Source organism: Lemur catta, chromosome 3 (assembly GCF_020740605.2).
Source record: "Lemur catta isolate mLemCat1 chromosome 3, mLemCat1.pri, whole genome shotgun sequence".
Lineage (NCBI taxonomy): Eukaryota > Metazoa > Chordata > Mammalia > Primates > Lemuridae > Lemur > Lemur catta.
In genome coordinates, this window is record NC_059130.1 from 28,414,777 (window position 1) to 28,439,532 (window position 24,756).

General features: G+C 47.5%; 1 protein-coding gene across 1 annotated transcript in view; it reads right to left on the minus strand.

Annotated features, from left to right (window-relative positions):
* The window catches only part of KCNN3 (potassium calcium-activated channel subfamily N member 3), a 149,135-nt gene that overhangs the window by 31,035 nt on the left and 93,344 nt on the right, over positions 1-24,756 (minus strand). The window contains exon 3 of the mRNA XM_045545213.1: positions 23,967-24,385. Coding sequence (XP_045401169.1) covers positions 23,967-24,385 — 419 coding nt within the window. The remainder of the gene's footprint in view (positions 1-23,966; positions 24,386-24,756) is intronic.

Here is a 24,756-nt window from a genome sequence, read left to right on the forward strand (position 1 = left end):
TGCCCAACTGTCGGCCGATGGAAGTGTTCCGGGTGTGTTTAGGTAGGCTAAGCTAAGCTATGATGTTCAGTAGTTTGGGTGTATTAAATGCATTTTTGATTTCTGGTAATTTCAACTCACGATGGGTTTATCGGGCTGTAACCACATCATAAGTCAAGGAACACTTGTATTAATACTAAGAAGGCTCTTGCCCCAGTTAATTTCAGGCCTTTGCTCGAATGTCAGTTTCTCAGTAAGCTGTTCCCTGACCGCCCTGTCTGCGACTGCACCGCTGGCCACACCCTCCAGGCCCAACTTCCCTTCCTGCGCCGTCCTCCTCCACCGCACCTATCACCACCTGATATGATACATATTTGGCTTATAAAAAATAAACCAAAAAACAAGTTTATTGAATATCAACTCCCATTAGAATATAATCTTCATGAAGGTAAGAATTTTTTCTGCTTTGTTTACTGCTGTATCCCTAGTGCTCAATAAATATTTGTTAAATGAACGAATGAATGAATGAGTGAGTGAGTGAATGATCCCATTTAGTCTTTATCACATGCCACCAAGACCAGGTCAGCAGGATAAGAGCTGTTACCCTGGTGTGACAACAAAGCAACGAGAACCTTAAGAGAGTAACTGACCTAACCAGCCTCTCACAGCAAGTAAGGGGAAAAGACTGGCACCCCTATTTTTTCTGATACTAAACATGGCAGCTGCAGCGAGTAGGGCTTGGGGTGGGGTGTGGAAGCAGCCTCCGTGTGGCCCAGCCCCCGCTCGTTCCCTGCCAGCAGATCATGGCCAGGATGCTGTGTGTGTGACTACTCCCAGCCTGTGTGTGACTCTAAGGGGGCCTGAGAAGCTAGTACGAAAGGGGAGACGCTTCCATGGAGTCCTGGGTTTTATTCTCAGCCCTAGTCTGCCTTTGCCCAGTCCCAGTATAATCCACTCCTCATTACCAAGTGCCCGCAGCGTGCTAGGGCATGTGATTCTGGCTTTGTGGAGAAAATGGGGTAAAATCACCATTTCTTAAAGGTATTATAAGCCTCAGTTTAGGAGCATTTGAGAAATGCTGGAGGCATGTGAATGAATCCCATTGAAATTCAAAGTCAGCTGAGGAATAAATGGCCCTTGGTGACTTCAGGGCTTATTACTGCTTATTCCAGCTACGGGTGAATTGATACAGAGGCAAAAAAATAGAAGTTCTTTCTTTTCTTAAAAACAATTTTGCTTACAAACATCTTAAAATGTGAAATAAATGGTTCTGAAGACCCAGCACTGAGCACAAGCCTACTGCACCACGTGCCCATGACAACACATACATACATAAAGTCACCTCCATCCGCTTCACCTCTGTAGATCATGTCCTATTTTTCAAGAGTTGGCTTTGAATTTAGGAAAATAAGGACGTTTCCCTCTACCAGGTAATTCAAGGTAACAGCCCTGTATCTTTCCAAGGGAAATCTAAATCTAGTCTTTTTATTTCCAGCCCCAAGAACTAACAGCATGAGTGCAAGGCCTCTAGTTATTTTTAAAAGGAGAGAAAACCAGCACGGCCGAAGCACAACAGCCCCAACAAACAAGCTGTGACTTGCCATCAAACAAGCATGGCTTGTTCTCTTGCTGTGAACACGAGGGTTTCGTGGTGTGGCTTTATTCTTGAAGAGATGGTGGCACCTTTGTCTCCATTAGCAGTTTTCTGTGGAGACTTTTGAGCAACTACAGAAGAGGTGAGACACCTGGCTGTTGTCACACATCTGGATGCAACCTCTCTGCGGGCCTTGGTGGGGAAGCTCGCACCACAGCGCCAGCTTAGCTGTTCTTGGATTGAGTTTCTCTTCGTCTCTTTGTTTTGCTCAACATCCCCACCTTGCAAATGGATGAACCACTTGAGGGAAGCCAGCTGCCCTTTCTCCCACGGTCCATTTTCTTCTTAAAGGGGAGCACTGTCAACCTCTTTAAATGGTTATTAAATTAAAAACCAGATGGCTCATCTGGCAAATCCTTCTGAGTCAGTTTCTCAATTTGCAATGTTTTCTTTCTTCTTATTAAAAAATATTTCCATGTTTCCTGATTTGGAAACGTTTAATAAAATGCATGAAAATGGAGAAAAACAATATGTTTGGAAGAAGTGCTGTTCCCATCGGAAGCGTGTCCTCCACGGTATTTGGAGGTGGCCTGGTGGGGAGGCCATGGGTGGAGAATCCAGCAGATGGGGGCTGGACCCCAGCACTGCCACCTGTTAGCTGTGTGGCCCAGGTAAGGCCTTGCCTCTGTGTCTCAGGCTTCCCTTCGTAAGAAGGAGGCATGTGAAACCTCTCCTGGGACGGTGCGGATGAGCACACCAGATAACAAATATAAAACTGCACAGAAGCTGGCACATATTTGGGGCTTAATAAATGATTTCGTTCAGTCAACAAATAGGAATGAGCCCCCTACTATGTGCCAGGAACCAAGCACCACAAAAGCAAAAGAAGACTGAGTTACAACGGAGACAAGTACTGCCAAGAGGTAGCACGGGGACGCCCTGAGCTTGAGACTTTCTCTGAAGAGGTGACATTTACATGAAGTGGGGAGGGCTCTAGCAGGAGAAGGTATGTGTATCCCCAACTCTGCTCATTACCTGCCCTCTTCCTGCTGCCCAGTTCCCCTCCAAACCCACCCCTCCTCCACCTGCACCTCCTACTCGTGGGCAATGCCACCAGTGCTTCATCTGGCCTTGACAGGTACTTCTTCCCGCCCCACCCCCCTGCCCACCCCACATCCAGAATCTGTCCTGTCCATTGTGGCCCCTCCAGCTCTCTGCCCTGCCCTCCCCCTCTGCCCCGGCCACCGCTGCCCTTGGGGAGTGACATCCCGTCCCAGGCATATACCTGCAGCAGTCTCCCCAGCTGGTCTCCTGTGTTCCCCTCAAAGCCCCTCCACACCACAGCCAGGGAATCTTTCCAAAACACCAGCCCCTCCTCTGCTCCAAATCTGCCAGTGGCTGTTCCTTGGCCTGGGGTGTGGGGAGCAGGAGACAGGATGTTCTCAGCCTCCGTGTGGAGACACACTGCGGTATGCGAACAAGCTCTCTGGGACTATTAGTAGTAGAAGCGTTGATATTTGTGCACAATTTATTCTTCGTGTTACGATAGTTTCAAGGCTATCCCTGCAATAATATCACTCTTTCCCCCTTGTACTCTGACTTGCTGTCTTCAGTGGGAAGGAAGGGCTGGGACTCCAGCTAGCTCCATGGAAATGATTTATGACCTGGGGTACACCCACTGCAGAAGCTGGGCTTCTGAATACCGTCTCTCCTGCATGGCTGGAATAAAATAAACAAGGAAATAAGTAAGGATGGGAACTGTTGGCTTTGATAGGGAAGTATAATTATTCTAAAATCCTTAGACTAGTGAGAAAGGCCCCTGCCTTCCTCTCTAGTCTTGGGTGCAGCCGTGGCCTTTTACTGGCACACTGGCCTGTGTGCCTGTCCTCTCTCCAGTCCCACGCTGCCCCCACCTCCGAGCTTCGCTCATGCGAGTCCCTCTGCCTGGAGTCCCCTTAAGCCTAGAGAGTCACCTCCTTCACAGAGCCTTCCTGGATCAAATGCCCTCTGTGGAGCCCCCGTAGCCCGTGCTCCTCCCTGTCACTTCTCACCACAGGATGGAACTGTGTACTTGCCCCTGGGACTTGCCGGCCCCGCAGCCAGCCCAGGTCAGCAGGCACTGGGGGAAAGCTGGGCAAATCTGCTGCAGGAAGCTGTGAATGAACCAGGACTTCAGGGAAGGTGACGTTTAAGCCCAGTCTTGTCTCACTCCCTCTGTGGGCCTTTGCTTTCTGTTTAAAGCCATTCGGGGTCTCTGCTTCCTCTCACAGCTGCTGGCTTTGGTTTTCATTCAGCTCTGCCCCGGCGTCTGCAAGCTTTCTCTCTCCTGGTTGAGCCTTTTCCCGACATCCGCCATCAGTCACAGAGCGTGACTCGGAAGCAAAGGGGCTTCACAGTTCTTAGATTTTTATATACAGAGACAAGAATAAGAGTAGTTGGGACTCTTGCAAAACATTTCCTCAAAGATCTTAGAGATGATCTGTTTCTCATCTCCTTTTATTTCTGGCACTATCTCTGTGAGGTAGGTAGGACTGCATATTCGTCTTATTTTAAGAGATAGCAATAATCATCATCATTTATCAAGTGCCAACCATGTGCCACACAGGCCAAAGCTATCTGTGCCTTATCTCATTTAATCCTTGCAAAAACAAGATCGTAGCTGTCATTGTCCATTTTCTTGAGTTGGAAACTCAGGCTCAGCTAGATTAGGAAACTTGCACAAAACAAAACATTTAATGAGTGGAAGAGCCTGAATGTGAGCTTGGATTTGCCTAAGTCCACAGCCCCATCTTTGACCACATTAAGGCTTTGAGAAAGTGGAGGCCCAAAGAGGTTGAGTGGAGAAATTGCTGGGGATTCTCCCTTTCTCAGGTATCTGATCCTGGAGCTGAATTATAATGAGCCATGCTTCACAGGAGAGTAAGCCAGAGGGCTTACTGTTTAGAGGCGTAGGTTGTGCACTGTGCAACTCCAGTGAGTGCCATTCCATTCGTAAGGACTTCAACGTGGACAGTGCCCCCTGGAGGGAAGTGCTGCATAGGATCACTCCTGGCTAGAGCTCCAAAGGAAAGAGGGTGTCCTTCTCTTCTCAGTTATGCTTTCCAAAGAGAATTAAAGGCAGGCAGCTCCCCAGGCAAGCAAATGTTGTGGAGGGCACAGAGCTGCCTCATCTGGAGGAGGTTCATGTGGGAAGGAGGTGAGAATCACCCTGTGACCAAGAACAAAGAGAAACAAGACAGGAGAAATACCCTGGGAAGGAGTTTTCTCATTTCTATTTCCTAGAGCAGTAGGGTTCCCAGGGTAGGACGTGGGAGCTCTGGTTGGGTGGCTTCCCTGCCACTGAGAAGAAGGGGTGTCAAGGAGGAACAGACAGCAGGGTGAGTGGGAAGAATTCTGACTCAGTAGAGGGTGCAAAGTAGCCCCTAGAGAATGAGAGAGAGAGAAAGAGAGAGAGATGCAGAGGCTGGAGGCGGAGGAACCTGAGAGCAAGGGCAGCTGGGGAGGGTCCGGCCCGGGTGTAAGGGACCTGAGGACAGAGGCATCCACAGCAACACCCTGGTCTGGGGACACGGCCGTGGGGCTTAGGAGGACTGCAGGATGCTCCGTGACCACAAGCGACCTGTGCGGGGAGTGCAGTTATCTCTAACTCCATTGCTTTTCCACAGGCCCGGAGTGTCCAGGAAGGCACATTCCCTCTGTCTGGGAGTGGGCTCTGGCTAAGTGAGGGGTAACAAAGCTGGGGGCAGGGGTAGGTCCTCAAGGGCTGGTCCAGGTCCACCTGTCCCACAGCCAAGTCACCTAGGCCTTGGTTTATGTGACTAACTGGAAAGTTCTGGAACACATCAGAAATAATGTTAATTCTGAAGCTCAATACTATACGGAGAAAGAAAGAAATGAAGACAGCCAGTCACACACACACAACTGTTTCCCCCAAGAGGGGCTTTCTTGCTGGAGAAACTTCTAAAGCCTCGAAGCTGACACACCCCAAGATCCAAGAGCGCAGCGGCCGGAAGGGAAGGCTCCTTGCCTGGGGCTCAGGCCAAGGGGCTCCGGCACCCCTCCTCACTCATCTCGCTGGCCCCAGGAGCAGAGGGAAGGGATATGGCTAGGGACGGACTGCTCTCAGCATCAGAATTCCTTTTTTCTGACTCTTGAACTGAGACATTCTTGCTGGAGGGAAAGAAGGAGCAAGACAAAGAAGAGATGACCCATCTGGAGATTTCTTCTCCTTTTGGGGCCTGCAGGGAATAGTGCAAAACCCCCTTAGTATCAGCCCTCCTGTCGCTGGGCCTCCATCTCCTCACCTGAGAAATGAGGGGGCTGGGCCCATGAGCCTTAGCGCCCCTTCTGGCTCTGAGCAGCTGCAATTCCCAGAGAACCCTTCCTTACCCCGTGCCCACACAGGGTGGAGGGCTGGGAGGTGGTGCAGTGGGCAGCTGCTGCCCCCAACCTCGAGGAGGATCTTAAGAGGCCGTCTTTGGGAAGACACAGACTCACAGGAGGTTTGCCCTAAATCAGCCTGATGGTGACAAGTGTTGTTGGGAGCACAACAGTGGAGTGCTGAGAGTGTCTGTCGCACAGTGTGATTCTCAAAGGCCCAGGACCCCCTCAACTTCTGGGCTTCCCTAGGGAAGTGACAGAACAGCCGTGGCCACAGGGGCTTTGCCTAGTGGGTCAGCTTCCTCTCTGAGTCACTGAGCCTTGGGGCTCCCTCCAGCCCCGCAGGCCTCATTCTTATCAGATAAGGAAATGGAGTCCCTGGAGGGGATGACCAGCCCCAAATCCAGCGTGTGCTGGACCTCAGCACTGTGCTGCCTCTCTCCGGCCCGCGGGAGCAGGCGCATGCGCCGTGCGTGGTCCAGCCCCCGAGAGAGCTCCTCAGCTGGGAGCTCAGGCGGTCCACCTCCTTGTGTGACTCTGCGCAAGTTGCTGCCCTCCTTTGGGCCTTGGTTTCCTCGTGCGTAAAATGTGAGGATTGGCCAGATAAGCTCAGAAGCCCCTTTTGGCTCTCAGTTAGGTGTTTTTGTTTTTGTTTTTTTTTGATCAGACACCACTCCCCTTTCCGTCTGCCTCCCAGTCTCTGGGGAACTTGTAGCTGGGCTGCCCGCAGACACAGAAGCCGGGTATCCTCGCAGACAGGAGGCCTACAGCATCCCAGCGGAACAAGACAAAGCGAGAGCCCAGCTCCGGTGGGAACCACAGAGCAGTCCCCACCCAGGGCTGGCTGTGCCTCGGGGGGCTGCAGCTTCCAAGTCACACAGAGCTTCTGATGGCTCCTAACCCAAGACTTCTGACCACTGAACACCCGGGATTTTGGAAACAGGGCAGGGAGGGCGAGCTGGCGCCAAGGTCATGATAAAAGAGTGAGAATGGCTACACTCAGAGTCACCAAGGAAGCCAATCTGTCTGTCTGTCCCCCTCCTCCGCCTCCTCCTCACGACCCCAGAGAAGCCCCTGGAGACTCCTCCATCCCAGCGTCCCCAGACCCGGCTCTGTTTTAGAAGCAGCAGCCACCACAGAAGATGCTTGTTACATGTTGCCAGGCAACAAAATGCTGCCTGAAAACTACAACCCACCTCTGACACTTCCTAAGAGTGGAAACCGGCAGATGAGAGGAGACTGCCAGGGAACAAAGGAGAAGCATCGGGAGGGAAAACGTCGGAGTTGAGCAACCACAGAAGGCAAAATGGAAGAGCCCAGACAGTTGTGTAAAGTGCCAAAAAGCAAACAGATGGGGAGGAAAAACTGACTCACTGAAATCAGGGAGACAGACAGAGAGAGGAGACATGGAGAAAGTCCTCGGGGTGTTAAGTCCTCGAAACGCCTTCTTTTTCCTTTTTTTTCCTTTTTGGTCAAATCTGTCATGATTAGAGATGAGGCTGTTGATAAGGAAGATGATGATGATGATGATGGTGATGATAGTTACAATTCCTTACGTGAACATTTGTCTACTATTAGTTTCTACTTTTATCTGATGAGTGATTTTTATTAAACACCCCTCAAGCAATAGCACAATTCACCACAGACTTTCCAGGAAACATGATTATTCTCTAAAACAAAGATCTCCACTGGCATCTCATCCGCTCACTCAAATACAGGGCCATTTGTTTGTCAGTTTAAGTCACTCTGAGCTCTGGGATTTTCAAGCACTAAGCAGATCAGTGAGGGAAGGAGCAAGTCTCTGCGGAGCTGAAGCCAGGCCCTCCGGAGCCAGGGGGCTCAGGCTGGATGGCCATGCCTGGCTGCCAAGGGGACCTCGGGGGCACCAGGAGCTCATCATGGGAGCATTCCAGATGAAGGACTCTCTCGGCAGCAGCCTTGGCTGGCAGTGAGGTCCTAGTTCACTGACCTCCCAAAGCCTCCATTTTCTCATCTCTAAAATGGGAGAATTACTCCTGCCCTGCTCACTTCACGGAGCGCCAGGCAACAGAGAGAAACTGTGTCGACTGTACAGCCTCGAACTATGACATGGGTTCCTTATTTACCCAAACATAATGACTGTCCTCCTATGGGGGCTGGGCACTCGAGTGGACATTATTGTGCAGATTCGCTCTCCGCTGGGGGAGAGGCGATTAAACAAGCAACCTCGCACCATGGTGGGCAAGTTACCCCACTGCTCTTGGCCTCAGTTTTTCCATCAGTGAAATGAGATAATAAACCACAAAAGATCGTTGCGAGGGTTGTTTCTGGACGTTAGATGTTAGAAGGCAGCGCTTAACAATGGTGGCCCCCGTTCTCCCCCCGAGGGCTCGCGGTCACCCTTGACTGTGGGCTTCTGGGACCCGGGCTCAGTCTCGCCAGCCCTCCCGTTGGCATCATTTGGCTGCAGGCACAGGGCAGTAACCTCAGGGGGCCATAGTCTAATTTCTGAAATAATGAAAAGCCTCAAGACACATTTATTCCCTAAACAAAATTCACAGTTTAAATTATAAACAAGAACAAAACAAAACAAATTAAGAATGCTGGTAACTAAGTGGGAACAATTTCATGCGTTTAACTTGACAAAATAATTATAAAGCTACTACCCGGTTAACAATATTCATATTTACTTAACTATGTAAGTTTGACAATGTAGGTGTTTACTTTATTCATTTTGATATATATTTTCTCAGGAAGAGTCTAGTCTGTCACCAAACCCCACCCCAGCCCTCGAGAACTGACATCGTGGCTTTCAAAGACAATGGGCCATTTCTGCCCACACTAATAGGAAGTGGCTTCCCACTAGAAATCAGTTTTTCTAGAGCACCAATCACAATTTTCTTCTAGGTAGCAGAAAGCATGACCCCAAGGAAATGATAAAATGACCACACAGCCCAAACTGAAAGAAAAACTTAACACACTTCACACATTATGTTCTTTCTCCTTTTGCCCCAGCACAGCCTCGCTCCGTAACACAACTCTCCAATTTAACCAACACCTCAAGAGCCCCCCAGCTGCAGTCAGGACCCCCAGGGTCCAGGCCTCCCCTGCCCTGCAAGTCAGTGCAAATCCTCCCCGAGTCACCACGTCCTAATCCGTGAAATAGGGACTCTGGGCTCCCTGTCCTGCCTGCTCTCTTCTTAGGGCCACTGTGAGCAGAAGAGCAGGTGTCCTGTGTTTTACGGCTCCCCCAGCTTTTCATGCCTTCTCTTGTTTGAACTTCATAAGCTGCAAAGAAGTAGGTAGGACAGGCTCATCTCCAATCTACAGATCAGAAGGAGGCCTAGGAAAGGAAAGGATGCAGGGTTTGTCAAGAACCAGTGGCAGCCCAGGCGCAGTGGCCCACATCTGTAATCCCAGCACTCTGGGAGGCCAAGGCAGGAGGATAGCTCGAGGTCAGGAGTTCAAGACCAGCCTGGGCAACACCGTGAGACCCTTGTCTCTACAAAAATTAAGAAAAATTAGCCAGATAGAGTCCTAGCTACTTGGGAGGCTGAGATGGGAGGATCACTTGAGCCCAGGAATTTGAGGCTACAGTGAGCTACAATCATATCACTGCACTCCAACCTGAGCAACAGAGCAAGAACCCACCTCAAAAAAAAAAAAAAAGAACCAGCCACAGCCATGGGCACTTACTCGATGGAGGGCAAGTGATTTGCCCAAGGTTACACAGCTGGTCCATCATTAAACTAAGCTACGGGTGCAGGTTTTCTGACTCCAGGTGCCACATGCTTTCCCTTCTGGAGGCAGTAAAATCTAATGTGTAGAAACATGAGGTGTCATTATTAAGATCAATGCTAATGTTACTAAAATTGAACCACACTGGTTTTTCCATGGGTTGATTAGAGTTGGACTGCAGACAGCCTTGTATGCTAGATTAAGGGACATAGACTTAATCTTCTAGAGGGAGCAGCTGCAGGTTTTTAAGGGGTAATAGAATGTAGCTAGTGGTAGTGTAATTGGAAGCCAGAAAAGCTACTTCCACGGTCCAGTGTAAGATGACAGAGATCTGTGTCAGGGAGGGAGCAGCAAGAGATGAGTTTGAGAGACATTACAGAATAAGAAGCACAGAGTCTGAAGCCTGAATAGAGGGCTGAAATGGGGCGAGGCATGGACACTAGGATGGGGAATGATTTTGAGCCTAAGAGATAGCTGTGGCCCAGCAGCACTTTTCCTCTTCTTCATTAATAAGAGAACCCAGGAATGAGCAGCAGTTTCCAATAATAAAGACTACATTTTTCCAGCCATGTGAATGACCAATGGATGTGAAGAGAAGTGACATGTGTCACTTTCAGGAAATGTCCTTAAAGATAATGAACATATCTTATTTTGCCTCTTCCTCTCCCCTGCTAGCTAGATGGTAGATGGGATGGCTGGAGCTCCAGCAGCCTTCTTGAACTATGAGGAAGAAGCCATATACTAAGAATGGCAGGGTAACAAGGGAGAAGGATCCTGTCAACATCACACCTGCTAGACACTTTTCCAGATTTCTTTTGCATGAGAGAGAAACTTCTGTTTTGTTTAAACTTTGTTATTTTGGGTTTCCTGTCACTTGCAGCCCCAAACTTGCAGCCCCAAACTTCTCAGGAACTGGCAAAGTTCCTGAGAAGAAGAGAAAATCCAAGAAGCACAGAGAGAATTCAGAGGCAACATAATGAGTCTGATCATAGACTCCATGCGTGAGACATCAGTGCATGAGGACATGCATATCAGACTCTTAGCCTGGTGAAAAGGATGTCTTCAAGAACTCTTCACTGCCGCCTCCACCCTTCTGATCATTCTCTCTCTTGCCCGGCCTGCTACTATGGCCTCCTTTGTCTTCCTTGTAGATTTCTTGCCCTCCCCCAATTTACTCACAAAGATACCAGAGTGACATTCTTAGAATGAACCAGACTGTATTATTCTCCTATTTAAAACTCGTCAATGGCTTCCCACTGCACTTAGCTTCAACCTCTTGACGTGGTCCGTAGGGCCCTTCTATCAGCCTCCCGCCCCCTTCTGTGGCTCGGTTCCTGCCACACGCACAAGCTCCATCCATTTACTCTCCTGCCAGGGACTCCACACCAAGCTCGTCGCCAGCTCAGCTTGTGCACACGCTGTGGCCCCTTCTGGGAAAGCGTACCCTCTTGACCTGTGAACGGCTGGTCTCTTCTCACCCTTCAGCCCTCAGCTCAAACATCACCTCTCCAGGGAGACCTTCCAAGCAGGTCCCAGCTGAGTAGGATCCCTCTTAAACTCCATCACTTAAAAAAAGAAATCATTGCTTCCTTGTTTTTTCCTCCTTCACAGTATATATCATAGATTTGAAATTACATACTTATTTATTTAATTATTAATTTGTTACCTGTCTTCTCTGGTAGACTACAAGCCCCATGAAGGAAAAAAAATGTGTTTTATTCTCTAAGTTACACTTAATTCCTAGCACAGTGCCTGGTGACTAGCAGAGCTCAATAGCTATTAATAACAGGCCACCCCACCCCCCACTCCCTCACTAAAGCTGGGAACAGGACAGGAGCATCTTGACGCTTCGAGTCCTGGTTGGCTCCCACATGGCTGAACCACCCTTCTGGCCTTAACTCAGCTGTGGTTCCTGCCGGGTGGTGGCCATGGTATAGGTCAAGGGTATAGGTCGCTCCCTGCAGGGTTCAGGTAACAGGGCCTTTGCAGTTGTACTGAAGAAAGTTAATAATAGAGCATGTGTTTATAGAATGGAGCTATAGCCAAGACGGGCCCCGGGTCTCGCTCCCTACTTCCCAGGCTACCGTGCCTGAGAGCCCCTTGCCCTGAGACGATGGGCTACTCTCAGCTGCATGAGAAGGATAATGTCGAGGACGTGGGAGGATGCCTCACACTTGGGGCACTATGTTCAGTCTGGGGCCTCCAATTCATGAGAACGTCGATGACCAGGGAGGAGAGTGAGCAGGAGGGTGGAGTCTGATCAGGGGAGTCCTGTGGGGAATGACTGCAGGGATCAGACAGCACTGGGTTGGAGAAGAGACGATGAAGCCTGTCTTTGAATACTTAAGGGACCTTCAGTGGAAAAGGAAATACCAGCCTGCTTCACTAGGTGCTCACCATGTGCCAAATCAGCGGTCCCCAACTTTCTCGGCACCAGGGACCAGTTTCATGGAATTTTTCCATGGACCCGGGGTCGGGGGATGAGGTGTCATGGGCTGGGGGGGTGGGGCGGGGCTCAGGCAGTGCTGCGTGGCCCAGCGGTTAGGGACCACAGTGCTACGTTTTAGCCTGTGCTTTTGGTGAATGATCCCATTTCCTGGCCTAAGCTCACCTGCTAGTAAGGACGTGAGCAAGGTCCCAAGCCCACATCCACCCAGATGTCAGTGGTCTAACCACCAGCCTACATTGCTTGCACTTCCTCTTTGTGGACCCAGAAAACAGAGTTAGGACCCAAGACAGAAACTACAAGGAGTTAAATTTTAACCACTATTAGGAAGATATTTCTAAGTCAGAGCTGTCTACAAATGGATTGAATATTCTTTTAAAGACGAAGTGTCCCAGAGGTTGTTTAAAAGAGGCTGCCTGACCCCGGTCAGGTCAAGTACACGTGCAAGGTAAATAGTAGAACCAAGGGCCAAACCTGTTTTTCTAATCCTGTGTTCAGGCTGTATCCATTGCCAGATGAATCCTCCAGTGTGGCTAGTGCTATCGTGTTCTGGGCATTTTCTCCTTGGCTCAGCTGAAACATGTTTAAAATTTTTAAAAGGAGTTGTACTAACTAGGCTCTGTGCCCCCTCTATTGTGGGGGTGTGAGAGCCCATCTGGGCCCGTCTCAGCCTGTCTGGGCCTGTCTGGGCGAGCCTGCAGGGGCTGTGCAGCCAGGCAGCTCCATGAGCTCTGGGGAGAACACACTGACCAGGCATGTTCGGGATGGCAGACTCCCAGGCTACTGCTACCGAATAGCCAGGGGACTGTTGCCCTTAAACTCTCGGGCAGTGCACAGAGGGGGGAAGTAGGCACCTAGGCAGAGTGGAATGAAGGGCAGGGGTACTCAAAGGACTACGGCTTGTTCTTGTCCACATTCCCTCCCAGCTCAGCCTCTGGGGCACTGGGGCCATGTGTGTCAGGGGATAGAGGAGTCCGTATTAAATGGAAGGAGAAAAATAACGTGAAAAAATCCTCCAACAGCTCTGCTGTGCGAGCCAGGAATGCAGGGCTCCAGCCTGGGCAGGGGCCATGTGCCCGCAGCAGAGGGCAGTGGAAAGCACACACAGGAGACACCCTAAGCCACCAAACACGCTCAAGGGGCAGAGGCACCAGTTCTTTGCTGGGGGATGTTGGCACCGGAAACACAGGGCACAATGGGAGCAAGAGGGGCAAACAAAACAACCTCAAAGTTGAAAAATGGAAACGTTGATAGAATATGGATTTCCTGTCTTGACTAATGTCAGCCCACAAATAGATGTGGCTGACGTCACTTCTAGGAACCCTTTCCTTTTCCTCACTTCAGCCCCTCCAAGGACTCCCACCCTTGTAGGATTTTTGCTACTGTTTCCTCCCAGTGCATCGCTTTCAACTGGTACCAGGGAGTGAGAATTAAGCTCCAATGCTCTTCGGCACCCACTGTAAGAAACAAACTAACTTCTCTCCTCCACACCTAGCCAGGTTCTACCTGCAGCTGTAGCCCATCCTTGGCAGTGTCAGGAAGGTGGGCATTCCAGTGAGAAAGGTTGGATCACCCTCCCTAGCTGGAGAAAGAAGCCTGGAACTTAACTGGGTCTCCCTAAGGCAAAAGTCCTTCAGACAAAAAGATGCTGGTGACTCTCCAGCAGGAGAGAGTGGAGGGAAACCCAGGTTTAGTTAACACAGGTTGCAGTAATTTGGGGATCGAGGGAAAAATGGAATGGTTTACTCAACGCAATATGCACTTCACTTTGCATCCACGTTGTCCCAAACTTAGTGCTTCTGAATGCGAATTTTACAGCGATTTTCCTTGCTTCCCATTTCTTGATTCTTCTAAGAGATGTCATCCATTAATTATAATATATAAGTAATGTATCATTATTTAACATGAATAAAAGTACTAAAAACTAGCCACGAGTTAGCAGTTTCCATGTTTAAGTGTCTGCACAGGAGAAAGAAGAACCTGCGGCATCAGGAGGGAAGAGAGAAAGTGGGCTGCGAGGGAGCAGGGATGGAGGAAAATGGAAAGCGCGCACATGAAATCAAAGTGGGCGTCCCGCTGGGGACAGGAGCGGGGAGCAGCCCTGGAACAGATGACCCAGCCCTGAAGTCATTCCTGGCCGCCAAGGGCGCCGGCGCCACAGAGCGATTGAACCTGAGCTTGGGCAGGCGGGCTCAGGCGCGGCTCTACTCCTCCTCCGGCGCCAGGCCCCGCCGGCGGGACCCCGCCGCCCTGCGCCCCCTGGCGGAGACAGCCCCGGCCGAAGGGCGGCTGCGGCCCCGCGGTTCCTCCCCGGCCCACCCGGCCTCCCGCAGCGCCGCCGGGCGCCGCAGCCCGGCCGGCCCAGAGCAGGTGCGGAAGCGCCAGTGAAGCGCCCCGGGTCACGCCTCGCCGGCAGAACTCCACCTGCCTGGACACTGGCACCAGGTGCACCCGCGAACGCCCTGCGGCCACAGAGGGGCTCTAAGCGACACACCGCCCGGGGGAGGACTCCGGCCCAGGCTCTAGTCGTCCCGCTGCTCTGTCCACTAAGGCCACTGGCTGCCAGGTCGGAAGAGGGCCCTTCAAGAAGGCACTTTTATTGCGGGTTTCAGAAAAAAATTGTACGCAAAACTCGAGGTATTCAACTTTACCTTCTAAGCCCTGTTAATGCAAAACATGGGCTCATATGGAAGATGAGAAGAGGGGTTTTGTCGAGTGTGTAAAAACAAATACCTCTTTCCATTAAAAAAAATATGTATATGCATTATCATTGTAGAAGGTACAATAAAAAGTAATGAAAAAATTACAGGGTAACATCCTACAGAGAAAACAACTTAATATTCATACTCATTTCCCAATCATTTCTATGCATATGATGCATCTATGTAAGTTGGTAACATCCTATACAATATTAATTTGTGTGCCACTTTTTCAGATACTGCTATTACTATTTTTCTACCTTATTATAGTCTGCAAAAGGTTGATTTTTAAATTGTGGCCTAATCACCTATCATATGGATGTGCTAGAACTTATTTAACCATTTAAATCCTAGACATTTACTTAGTTTCTGATTTTAAAAAAACATGCTGAAGAAACTTGATGGAAATTGATTATTCCATTAAAATAGTTTCCTAGAATAAACAATTTTAATGGAATTTTAATTTACTGGATTAAAGTTACAAGCTTGTAAAGGCTCCTGTGACAAACTATTAACTGTTTTCTAGAAAGGTGGTGCTAATTTCTTCCTTGCCATCAGTATGAGACCACACCCACCACCAAGAACTCTCCAGCACTGAATTTTACTTAAATTTTTGTCACTGCAGAGGAGAAAAAGTAATTCTTGTAGTTTTAATTTGTAGTTCTTTGATTAGTGAGACAATATATGTTGTATGTTTCATTTTATTGGCTTTTTGTATTTCTTTATGGTAGTATTATTTTTACCCTATTTTTTCACTAGGGAGATGAGTTCTTCTGATTGGTTTTTAAGACTGCTTTGTATGATAGGGATATTTACCTCTTGTCATGTTTGCTGCAAATATTTTTCCTAGCATAACACTTGCTTTTTAAATAAGTATAATTTTTGAAGTATAGAAATCTAAAATTGAATGATGTAATCACACATTTTTCCTTCATGTTTTTTCTCTTCTGAGATTTTCTGCTTAACAGTTCTTTCTCACCTCAGGATTGATTAAATATTCACTTTGTTTTCTAGAGCTTGTTCATGGTTTTTTTCTTTTACATCTGACTTTAATCCACCTGGAATTTATTTTGGTGGCTGACGAGAGGTAGGGTTCCAATTTGATTTTCATCCATGCTTCCAATTTCCCCATTAACACATATTGAATAATCTATTGCTTCCCAGTTTGTTTCTTTTTAATATATTGGGTTCTTACACACTAGGGTTTATTTCAGGGTTTTCCATTAGGTTTCATTGATCTGTCATCACTGATTTGTCAGTAATGCCAGAGGGACTTAATTATTCTTAGTTTAATAATACATATTAATATCTAGTAGAGAAAGCCCCCTCAATGGTCTTCTCTTTCAAAAAAGTTAAGCTATTCTCATTTATTAAAACATCCTCAGAATCAATCATTATTCTCCCTTAAAATTTCTAATTTTGTTTGTGTTTACTTTCTTCTCGATTAAATTTATTAAAGTTAATATCTTTAGGATTTATAAATTCTGGTTTCTGCTTTTTTAACTCATTAATCCTGTCTTTGTTAGAAACTTAATCTGCTCTCCTGATGTTTGTTTTGTTTCCAATGAATTCAATCTATGTTCCTTCTTCATTTTTTTCTTTTTTTTCCAAGAGATGGGGTCTGGCTTTGTTGCCCAGGCTGGAGTGCAGTGGCTGTTCACAGGCGTGACCATGATGCACGATAGCCTCAAATTCCTGGGCTCAAACAATCCTGCCATGTCAGCCTCCAAAGTAGCTGGGACTACAGGCCTGCACCACCATGCACAGCCATTTTGTAAATAATGAAAAACTTTAAGGATATTTTTCACCTGAGTACACCTTTGGTTGCATCCAGAGTTTTGATATATAGGGTCATCATTGTTGTAATTTTCTAAATAGTCTTTAATAGTTGTTTTGAATTCTCTGTTGACCAAGTTGGACTTGAGGAGATTGCTTTAAAATTTCTCTCAAAAGTTTCTTTTTAATTGAAGTTTTATGGGCTTGTGGTCATAGAATGCAGCCTGAATAATTTTTCTGATGTTTTGAAATGTGTGACCAAGAAGTTGATTGATTTGTGTAAATGCTCCATGAATGCTTAAAAAGATGTATTATTTGTTTATAGGCTACAAAGTTCAATATTTCTCAATTAATTAAACCATTTAATAATTCAGATTCTTGACCTCATTTTTTTGCATAGAAGTTCACAGTTTTACTATATATAGCACTTTTATCCACTTTATCCACATTAAATGGTTCTTTTGAATGGTTCAAAAGAACCATTTAATGATTTTTGCTTTGAATTCAACTTGGTTTAAAATGAGGATTTCTACTCAATTGCCCTCTGATTTGCACTTGCCTAATAAATCTTTGGTCTTCATTTATTTTTTGGGTCCTTCTGTTTTAGGTACCTCTTTTGAAAATAGCATGAAATCAAATTTTGCTTTTAAATCCCATCTAAGTAAAAGACATTGTCTTTTAATAGGGAGGTAAACTCAATTATGTTATAAATTTTAAGTTTAGCTTTCTCTCTTCTTTCATACTTCGTTTTTAAATTCTTCCTTCCTGCTTCCTTTGTTTTTTCTGTCTTAGCTACGTGGGCTCTGATGTTGTATGGAAGGTGTGCATTCTCCAAGTAGGGAAAAGTGAGGCTCTCAGGCAGGGTGTTGGGGTTTCAGGTCTGCCACTCCTTTGCTGTGTGACCTGAGGCCCATTGCTTAACCTCTCTGTGTCTCAATTTCCTCATATATAGAATGGAGGTACAACAGTCTCCATACCTTGTACAGCTGTGGTATGGACTGAATGAAATGATACATGGCCAATACTATTGTTGTCCTTCTTGCTATACCTGTAAAATTCTACCTGTGGTTACCTTTAGGTTTAAAAAATAATTTAAACTATATTTCTTCAATTATTAAAATTGAATAAGGGCTTTAGGAAAAAATCTCCTCCACATAAAATGATGACTTTAGCATGCTTTTACTAATCCCTTTTACCTTCTCCTCTCAAATTTTTAATCCGAAGATTTGCAACCCTCTCATTCTTATGGAGTTGTTGTTTTTATTTCATACACCTACTTTTTCCAGAATCTACTGTTTCTTTGACATTAGAATTTGCTTTTGCAACCATGCATAAATGTAATCTTGGTTTCAGTTTGCTGGTTTCGGTAATGTCACCTTTCTTTCACATCATTTCATTATTAAGATCTTGATTGTAATTCATCCCTTGGTCAACTGGTGTACAAGTTCCCCCCAAAAGAGTAGGTGGTTTACCTTCTGAGCCCAGAAAACTCCAAGAATGACTTTTGTTCCTCTTTTGTTGCCTCACTTGAATGACAGGATGGATCCTAAACTCAAAATCCTGTGGAAATAGTCTAATGTCTCTTAGAATTTAGGGTTCCTAAGGAAAAGTCAGTTTTGTGCTGCTTGTGTGCCTCATTTAACATTATGATTCAATAAATTTATTAGAAAAAGAATTTATTAGGATATGTCTAGAGGCACTCCCCCCTGCCCCTCACATTTTAACTGAAAAACAGGAAGCCTTTTTGATCTTCCTACTCTGATTTAACAGCCCACACACATCCCCCACCCTGGGCCAATTCTGGAAAAGTTTTCTTTGTGTATATCTTTAATTATGCTTATATCCAAATTATTCTGGTTTCTTCCTCCAAAATAACTCTAATTCTTGGATGGAATCTGGATTCTATAGCTTCCAATTCTGTCCTATTCATCCCTTTTTTCTTATCTCTTCTGCATTCAGAGAGAACTTTTAAGTTTGTCCTTCACATTCCACATTTTTAAAAATTCAGTGCTTTTTGCTAAAACAGTTTTAGTTTTCTGGAATTCTGCTTATGTGAACCAGGTAAATTTTCATTTCCTATCTGCCCACGCTTCTCTATCAGAAAGATCATATTTTCTTGCACCCTATCAGGGAAGCCCAAGAATCTTCTAATGTTGCTTTTTGTTTCTCGTAATTAAGGAAACTTCAGGATTATTTTCCTCTTCCTTAATGCTGCACAATTTTTTTCAAAGGCCTCAAGTAAGATGCCCGTCCTCTGCCCCCATGCCCCTTCCCTCCCTGAGTGATCCACTCATCTAGAACTGGCACGTGCCAGGGATCACCTTAGGGTGCTCCCCTTCCCTACAGGAAGCCAGCTTCTCATTTCTCCAGCTAGAGGGCAGGGTTCCTGGGTCTAGCAGACTTGGTCCAACATGGTAGGGTACTATCCCACTAACTCGTCCTCTGATCCCCTAAACTTTTAAAATCATGGACTCCTACCAGTAAAAAATGTTTAAGCATGTACTGCCCTCCCATATATTATACATATATTTTTTATAAATTGTGGACATGTATTACTCTCTACATGTATATTAAATACTAGGTGAGCTTATGTTTCTTTTATATAAAAATAACTATGAATGGAAGTTGTGATCATTCCTTCCCATGGTCCCCATGGATCACGGTACACACACCCTGGACCGAAGGTTGTGCCTCAAGCCAAAGGGGCCCATGGGAAACCACAGTGCTCAGCCTGCAGGGTCACCTTGGAGGCTTCTGTCAGCCCTGGCACCGTGCTTCATCCCTCAGACCACCTCCCTCCATTGCCTTGGGTGGACTCCCCTGCCAGAGGTGGTAGGAGGTTGTGGGAAGGAGATGAGGAGGAGGAGGGAACTGTGTCCTTGCTCCGTGCTGCTGGAGAGTGCAGACCTGGGTGTGTGAGGCAGGGGCAGAAGAGGAGGAAGAAAGAAGCCTCTTTTCATCTTCCTCACAATGGAAGTGGCGGCCTCTTCTAGTGCGAGAAAGAATGGCTGCTAGTTGTTCTCTCCAGCTCCGGAGCCAGGTCTCCGGAATCAAATTTCTCATGAAAATATCAGTATGCAGAAAAATGAAAATTCACACCATCACAGCCAAAACCCTGTTGACAGACTGGAAGGCCTGCGACACGGAGACAGCCTGTGCCCAGAACTGGGAGCCTCGGAGGAGAGAGGCCGTTCAAGAGGCTGAGGTCATTTACAAAGCATGGCTCTAGAGAGCAAGACTCAGCCCACTTCATCAACTTTACGGAGGCCTTCTTGCTCCTCCCAAGGAGATAAACATACAAATGTGAGCTGGCAGGCCATTGTTCAGGGCATGCCAGGAAAGCTGCCTTCCCCAACGTGCTGCAGCAGTTAGAACCTGGGGCCTCAGATGGTCTCTCCAGCAGTAAGGCTGCTCAGCATTTGACAGTGCATAATGAGGTTCCTCCCTGGGAGGCCTGTGGGAGGTGGGCACGCAGCCAGGAGAATCCCAGAGAATGCTGAGTGCCACAACTGTCAGGCCTCGGAACCCATGATGTAATGCCTCACTGGGGGCCAAGGAAAACAAGCCTGCTGTTGTCACTGCCCTCCCAGCAACCAGGCACTGCCCTCCCAATAGCATGGCTGCTCTGCGTAATTACTAACTCCCTCTCCCTCCTTGGGAGGAGGAAATGTGAAACACCTTTATTGTCACATAAAAACCAACCCAAGATATGAGAAATGTCTTTTAAAATGCATCTTGCTGAAGAGGGATTTCCATAGCAACTTCAGAAGTGTGTGTATACAACTAGAGATAAGTCTCGGCTGATAAAAGCCACCTGGGTTATGAACAAGCCCTGCTCTGGGCATCAGCAGCCATGAGTTTTTCTAGAACCTGTCGTGCTGCTGTGTGACCCTGGGCAAGTCACTTACCCTCTCTGATATCTAAGCGACAGAACCATCGTGAGATCAGGCTGAGAGAGACCAAGGCCATCTTGTCCACACCACCCTCCCACCCTGGCCTGATGCTTCAGTCCCCCAAAGCTTCCAGTTTCTGTCCAGTCTCTGGCTGAATAATTCCTGTCTCAAGGTCTCTGCCAATCTTACTTATTCTATGATATTGGGGAAGGACAATGATCATTTAAGCTTGATTCTAAAAGAAATTGCTTAGTCTTTGTAAGAGAAGTGCTTTGCCTGTTTAGGAAAAAATATACGTGTTTTCACAGTTCCATAGATCAGATTCCTGGGAAAGAGCCTCTGAGAAGCTATGATTTGGGGGTGGCAGTTTTACTGGGGCTGCTCTGACCGTGGGGTGTGAGGGACCGCAGGGCTGGGTGCAGCAGGAACAGAGAGCCTCGGGGGATCCCTCAGTGACCTGGGAGCCCTGGAGGCCTGCATAGTGTTCCTGCTGGAGGCAGAGGGCCTGGGCCTTTGCGCTTCCACACTGACAAGCCCCTGGGTGCTTGTTGCCCCAGGCCAGGGGCTTGACCTTGAGCAAGGCAACTCCCTTCAGCCAGGGCAATTCCCAGAGAGGGACTCAGCCACGGCCAACACAACACTCTAGCTACAGGGATGGGAGCCTGGAGCCTGGAGGAGGGGCCTGGGTGACGCAACAAGCATCCACTACACACAGATGTTTGAACTGAACACGAAGTCAGCCCAGGAGACAGTGTGATAAAATGGTCAAGACCACAGGCAGGGGAGGCAGGCAAAACCTCGAGACGGGGATTTGAAGTGTCAGTCTCAGCAGCCTGGAGACGCTCAGATTGGGCAAGCTGCCAGGATCTAGGCCACAGTTTCCTTCTGAGTGCAGGATTCAGCCTGGGTTGGTGACACAAGCATGAAGTTCAGAGTCAGAGTCAGGTTCAGATTTTGGCTCCACACTTACTAGCTCTGTGACCTCGGGCCAGTTACTTTACATCAGTTTTCTCAACTCTAAAACAGGGACAGACAAGGTACCTCTATCATAGCTCTACTGTGAGGGACAAGCTGGCACAACATAAAGCATTTTGACACAGAACTAGCAGAGAGTAAGCTCCCAAAACACAGGAGCAGTGGTAACATCCACCATGCTTTCATACACCTCTTGTTATATCTAAGCAGAAGACTTTTTGCCAAATGGCCTTTTCACAAGAGAAGGGAAATGTAGGAGAATTTCTGATTTGCTCATTGTTTCTCTGCCTTTGCTTTGGTCTTCAGTGGCGGCTTGTGACTTATGTTTGAGGACAGAAAGAGACCTAGTGGCCTGCCAGGGACCTTGGCTTGGAAGCTAAGAGGGCCATTCAGTATCAAATAAGATGCAACAGAGTACTTTGCAAAGTACACACTTCAAAATGTGGTTTTTTTTTTTTCCCCCAGTAAAATATAGTCACCTATATTTGTGATAGGTTCAGTAAACAAAGAAACTCACTTGCAGGTACTTTGTTGGGTATTCAGCCATCTGAAATACATGCCAAACAGGGTTGATTTGAGGAAGTGGAAGACTTCAAATACCTTAAAGGGCTATGTAAATTCAATTATTATTGTTTGAAAACTTGGCTTCTATCAATTAGAAAGGAAGACTATAGGCCAACATATGGTAGAAGTTGGTTTGTTCTAATTGTAAAAAAGCAGCCACAAAATTCCCAAGAGTTCTCAAAGGACCTGCGCTATTATTAATTTTCACTGTCATTGGATTGCAATCACAGTTCATATACATTACCTTGTTTGACTCTAACAATAAATCCTGTAAAGTAGGTGTTATTTATCCAGCTTACAGATGAGAAAATTGAGGCTAAGAAAGGTACAGTGGCTGGCACGATGTTGCTTAGCTAAGAGTACCATGAGGACTTTGTGGTTAGAACCCAAGCACATGCTTTCCCTATTGCAGGAAGAGTGTCTGCTTACCAGAGAAGGCTCGCGAAGCATCGTGCAGTATGGTCCCACCTAGAGCAGATGTTGCAATGGCAGCTGCTGAACAATGGCAGGGTTCTGAATAGGTGGGTATGGTGTGTCCCTGGGGCTCTCTCTGTATGTGACAACAGTCTTCCAACACTGCACTGGCTCTCAGAGACTGAACCTGCCATCCTTAACGGCCCTTGTTCAGCTGCAACAGAATGTTCTCTCAGTTTGACCATGTGTCTGCTGACCAAAAATCTGAAAGAAATGTCTGCAAACAGAACATCTCAAAATAGGTGGGAAATATGGTTCAATGTACCCATGTGAGATGTGTTTAGGCTAACTCCTCTCCAGACTTCCTTGTTTTGTCTCTGCCAGGACACTGGTGCAGGGAAGATTTGGCAATACGATTGTACGTGCTGACCGATTAAAGGTGACTACTGACATCTGTGTAAATTACATGGGATGCTGGACCATGCCTCCCAACATGACAAAAATAATCTCTCTCAAGTAAACATATCTTCATTCTATCTCCAGTGGTCCTCATTTTTTAAATGAAGAAACTGAGGCCCAGAGAGGTTAAGTGACTTGCTTTAGGTCTTGCAGCCACTTAGGGGCAGAACCAAGGTTTCTAACCTAGATTCAAACTCCACATACGAAATCAGATTAAAATGAATATCAGGGCCAGCTTGAAAGAAAGAAGAGTCACTAAGGGCAGCTTGGGGGTGGAGGCAGAAGGAGCAGCAGTCCTACCCTTGAGCCTTCGCTATGGCTGTGCTGAGGAGCTAGCATTGTACTCTAGAGCAGGATCTCTACTGGGTCACATCTCCCTTCTCTCCCATAGGCTGCTTCTCTGAATCCACCCACCAGCTTTCTAAAACTTTTCCCAAAGTACGTTCCACCAGTACAGTGCTTCTCAAACTTTAAGGTGCATATGAATCACTGGGTGAACTTCTTTAAATGCAGATTCTCTTTCAGCGGTTCCAGCGCAAGCCCTGAGAGTCTGCATTCTAACAAGTTCCCAGTGATGCTGATGCTGCTGGTCTGCGGACCAACTTTGAGTAGCAAGGTATCATAGTATTTTACCATAAAAAGGGTTTATGGGCAAATATTTTTGAGAAAGTCTAGACTAAACAAAAATAAACCAGTTTCATTGCTGCAGGACTTCTCAGAGCCTTCAAAATGGTAATGTTCATCATTAAACCCCAAGAGGGAGAAATTTAAAGAGAAGAGTTATACATGAGTAAGGGTTAATGATGTAACCAGAATGCCCTGATATATTGGTTTACAAAGAGGGAATATTCTATGTGTATTTTTCCTGGCTTACCTTGGTTCCAAAGTTTCAGTGTTCCAGCTCATATTCAGCCCCACCTTGTCCCTCCCCTCTTTCCCATTTTCTCCTTTGAGGTGTTTGGCTGCGTGCCTGTCTCTTTCATCAGACCGTACACCTCCTGGCACCCCTGCCCTCTCCCTGCCCCGTGCCGGCGCGGGCTCTGGGTGCAGAACACGCCCCGCGGGAATACCTTTCACAGACGCGGACGGTCCAGGCAGCGATGATCCACAGCGAGATGCTGAACACCAGCAGCACGGTGCCGGGGCAGATGGTCATGAGTGTCTTCATGACGAAGCGGGTGTTGAAGTTGATCTTGTTGAGCGCCCCGATGCTGCGGGAGGAGGCGTCGGTGAAGAGCTTGCTGTGCAGCAGCATGACGCGCGCGATCAGGTACAGGCGCAGGAACATGGGGATGGACAGGATGATGTCCACGTCCGCCTCCGCCCGCGACGGCGTGTAGGAGAAGGCCAGGCGCGCCGTCCAGAAGAACTTGTACTCGCCAGGAATGGGGTGGATGGCGCACACCAGCATCTCCAGGCTGATGTAGAGGATGCGCTCGTAGGTCATGGCTATCCGCCAGTCGTCCGCGCCGTTGTCAATCACGAAGAGCTGGCGGAGCAGAGAGCCCGTTAGTGTGGCCGCGACCGGGACGCGCACGGCAGGGCCAAGGGCGGACGGGGCAGGCGGGCGGGCTCGGTCAGCCTGACCACGTCAGCGCCTCCGTAGAGGCCTCGCTGGGTGGCGACAGCCCTGAGCGCGAGTAGGGAGACCTGGGTTCGGGTCCAGCTGGGAGGCCCTGGCGAAGACAATCTCTGGGTCTCACTCTCCTCCTCTGTAAATTGCATCCTGGGATGTAGTGATTTATGATAAGAAATAACACATTTGGTCTTCATCCTGGTTTAGGCACACAGTTCCTAAAACCCTAGGAATTTCCAAAGTGATAAATAAATGTCTTTTGTATGCTAATGAGATGACTGATG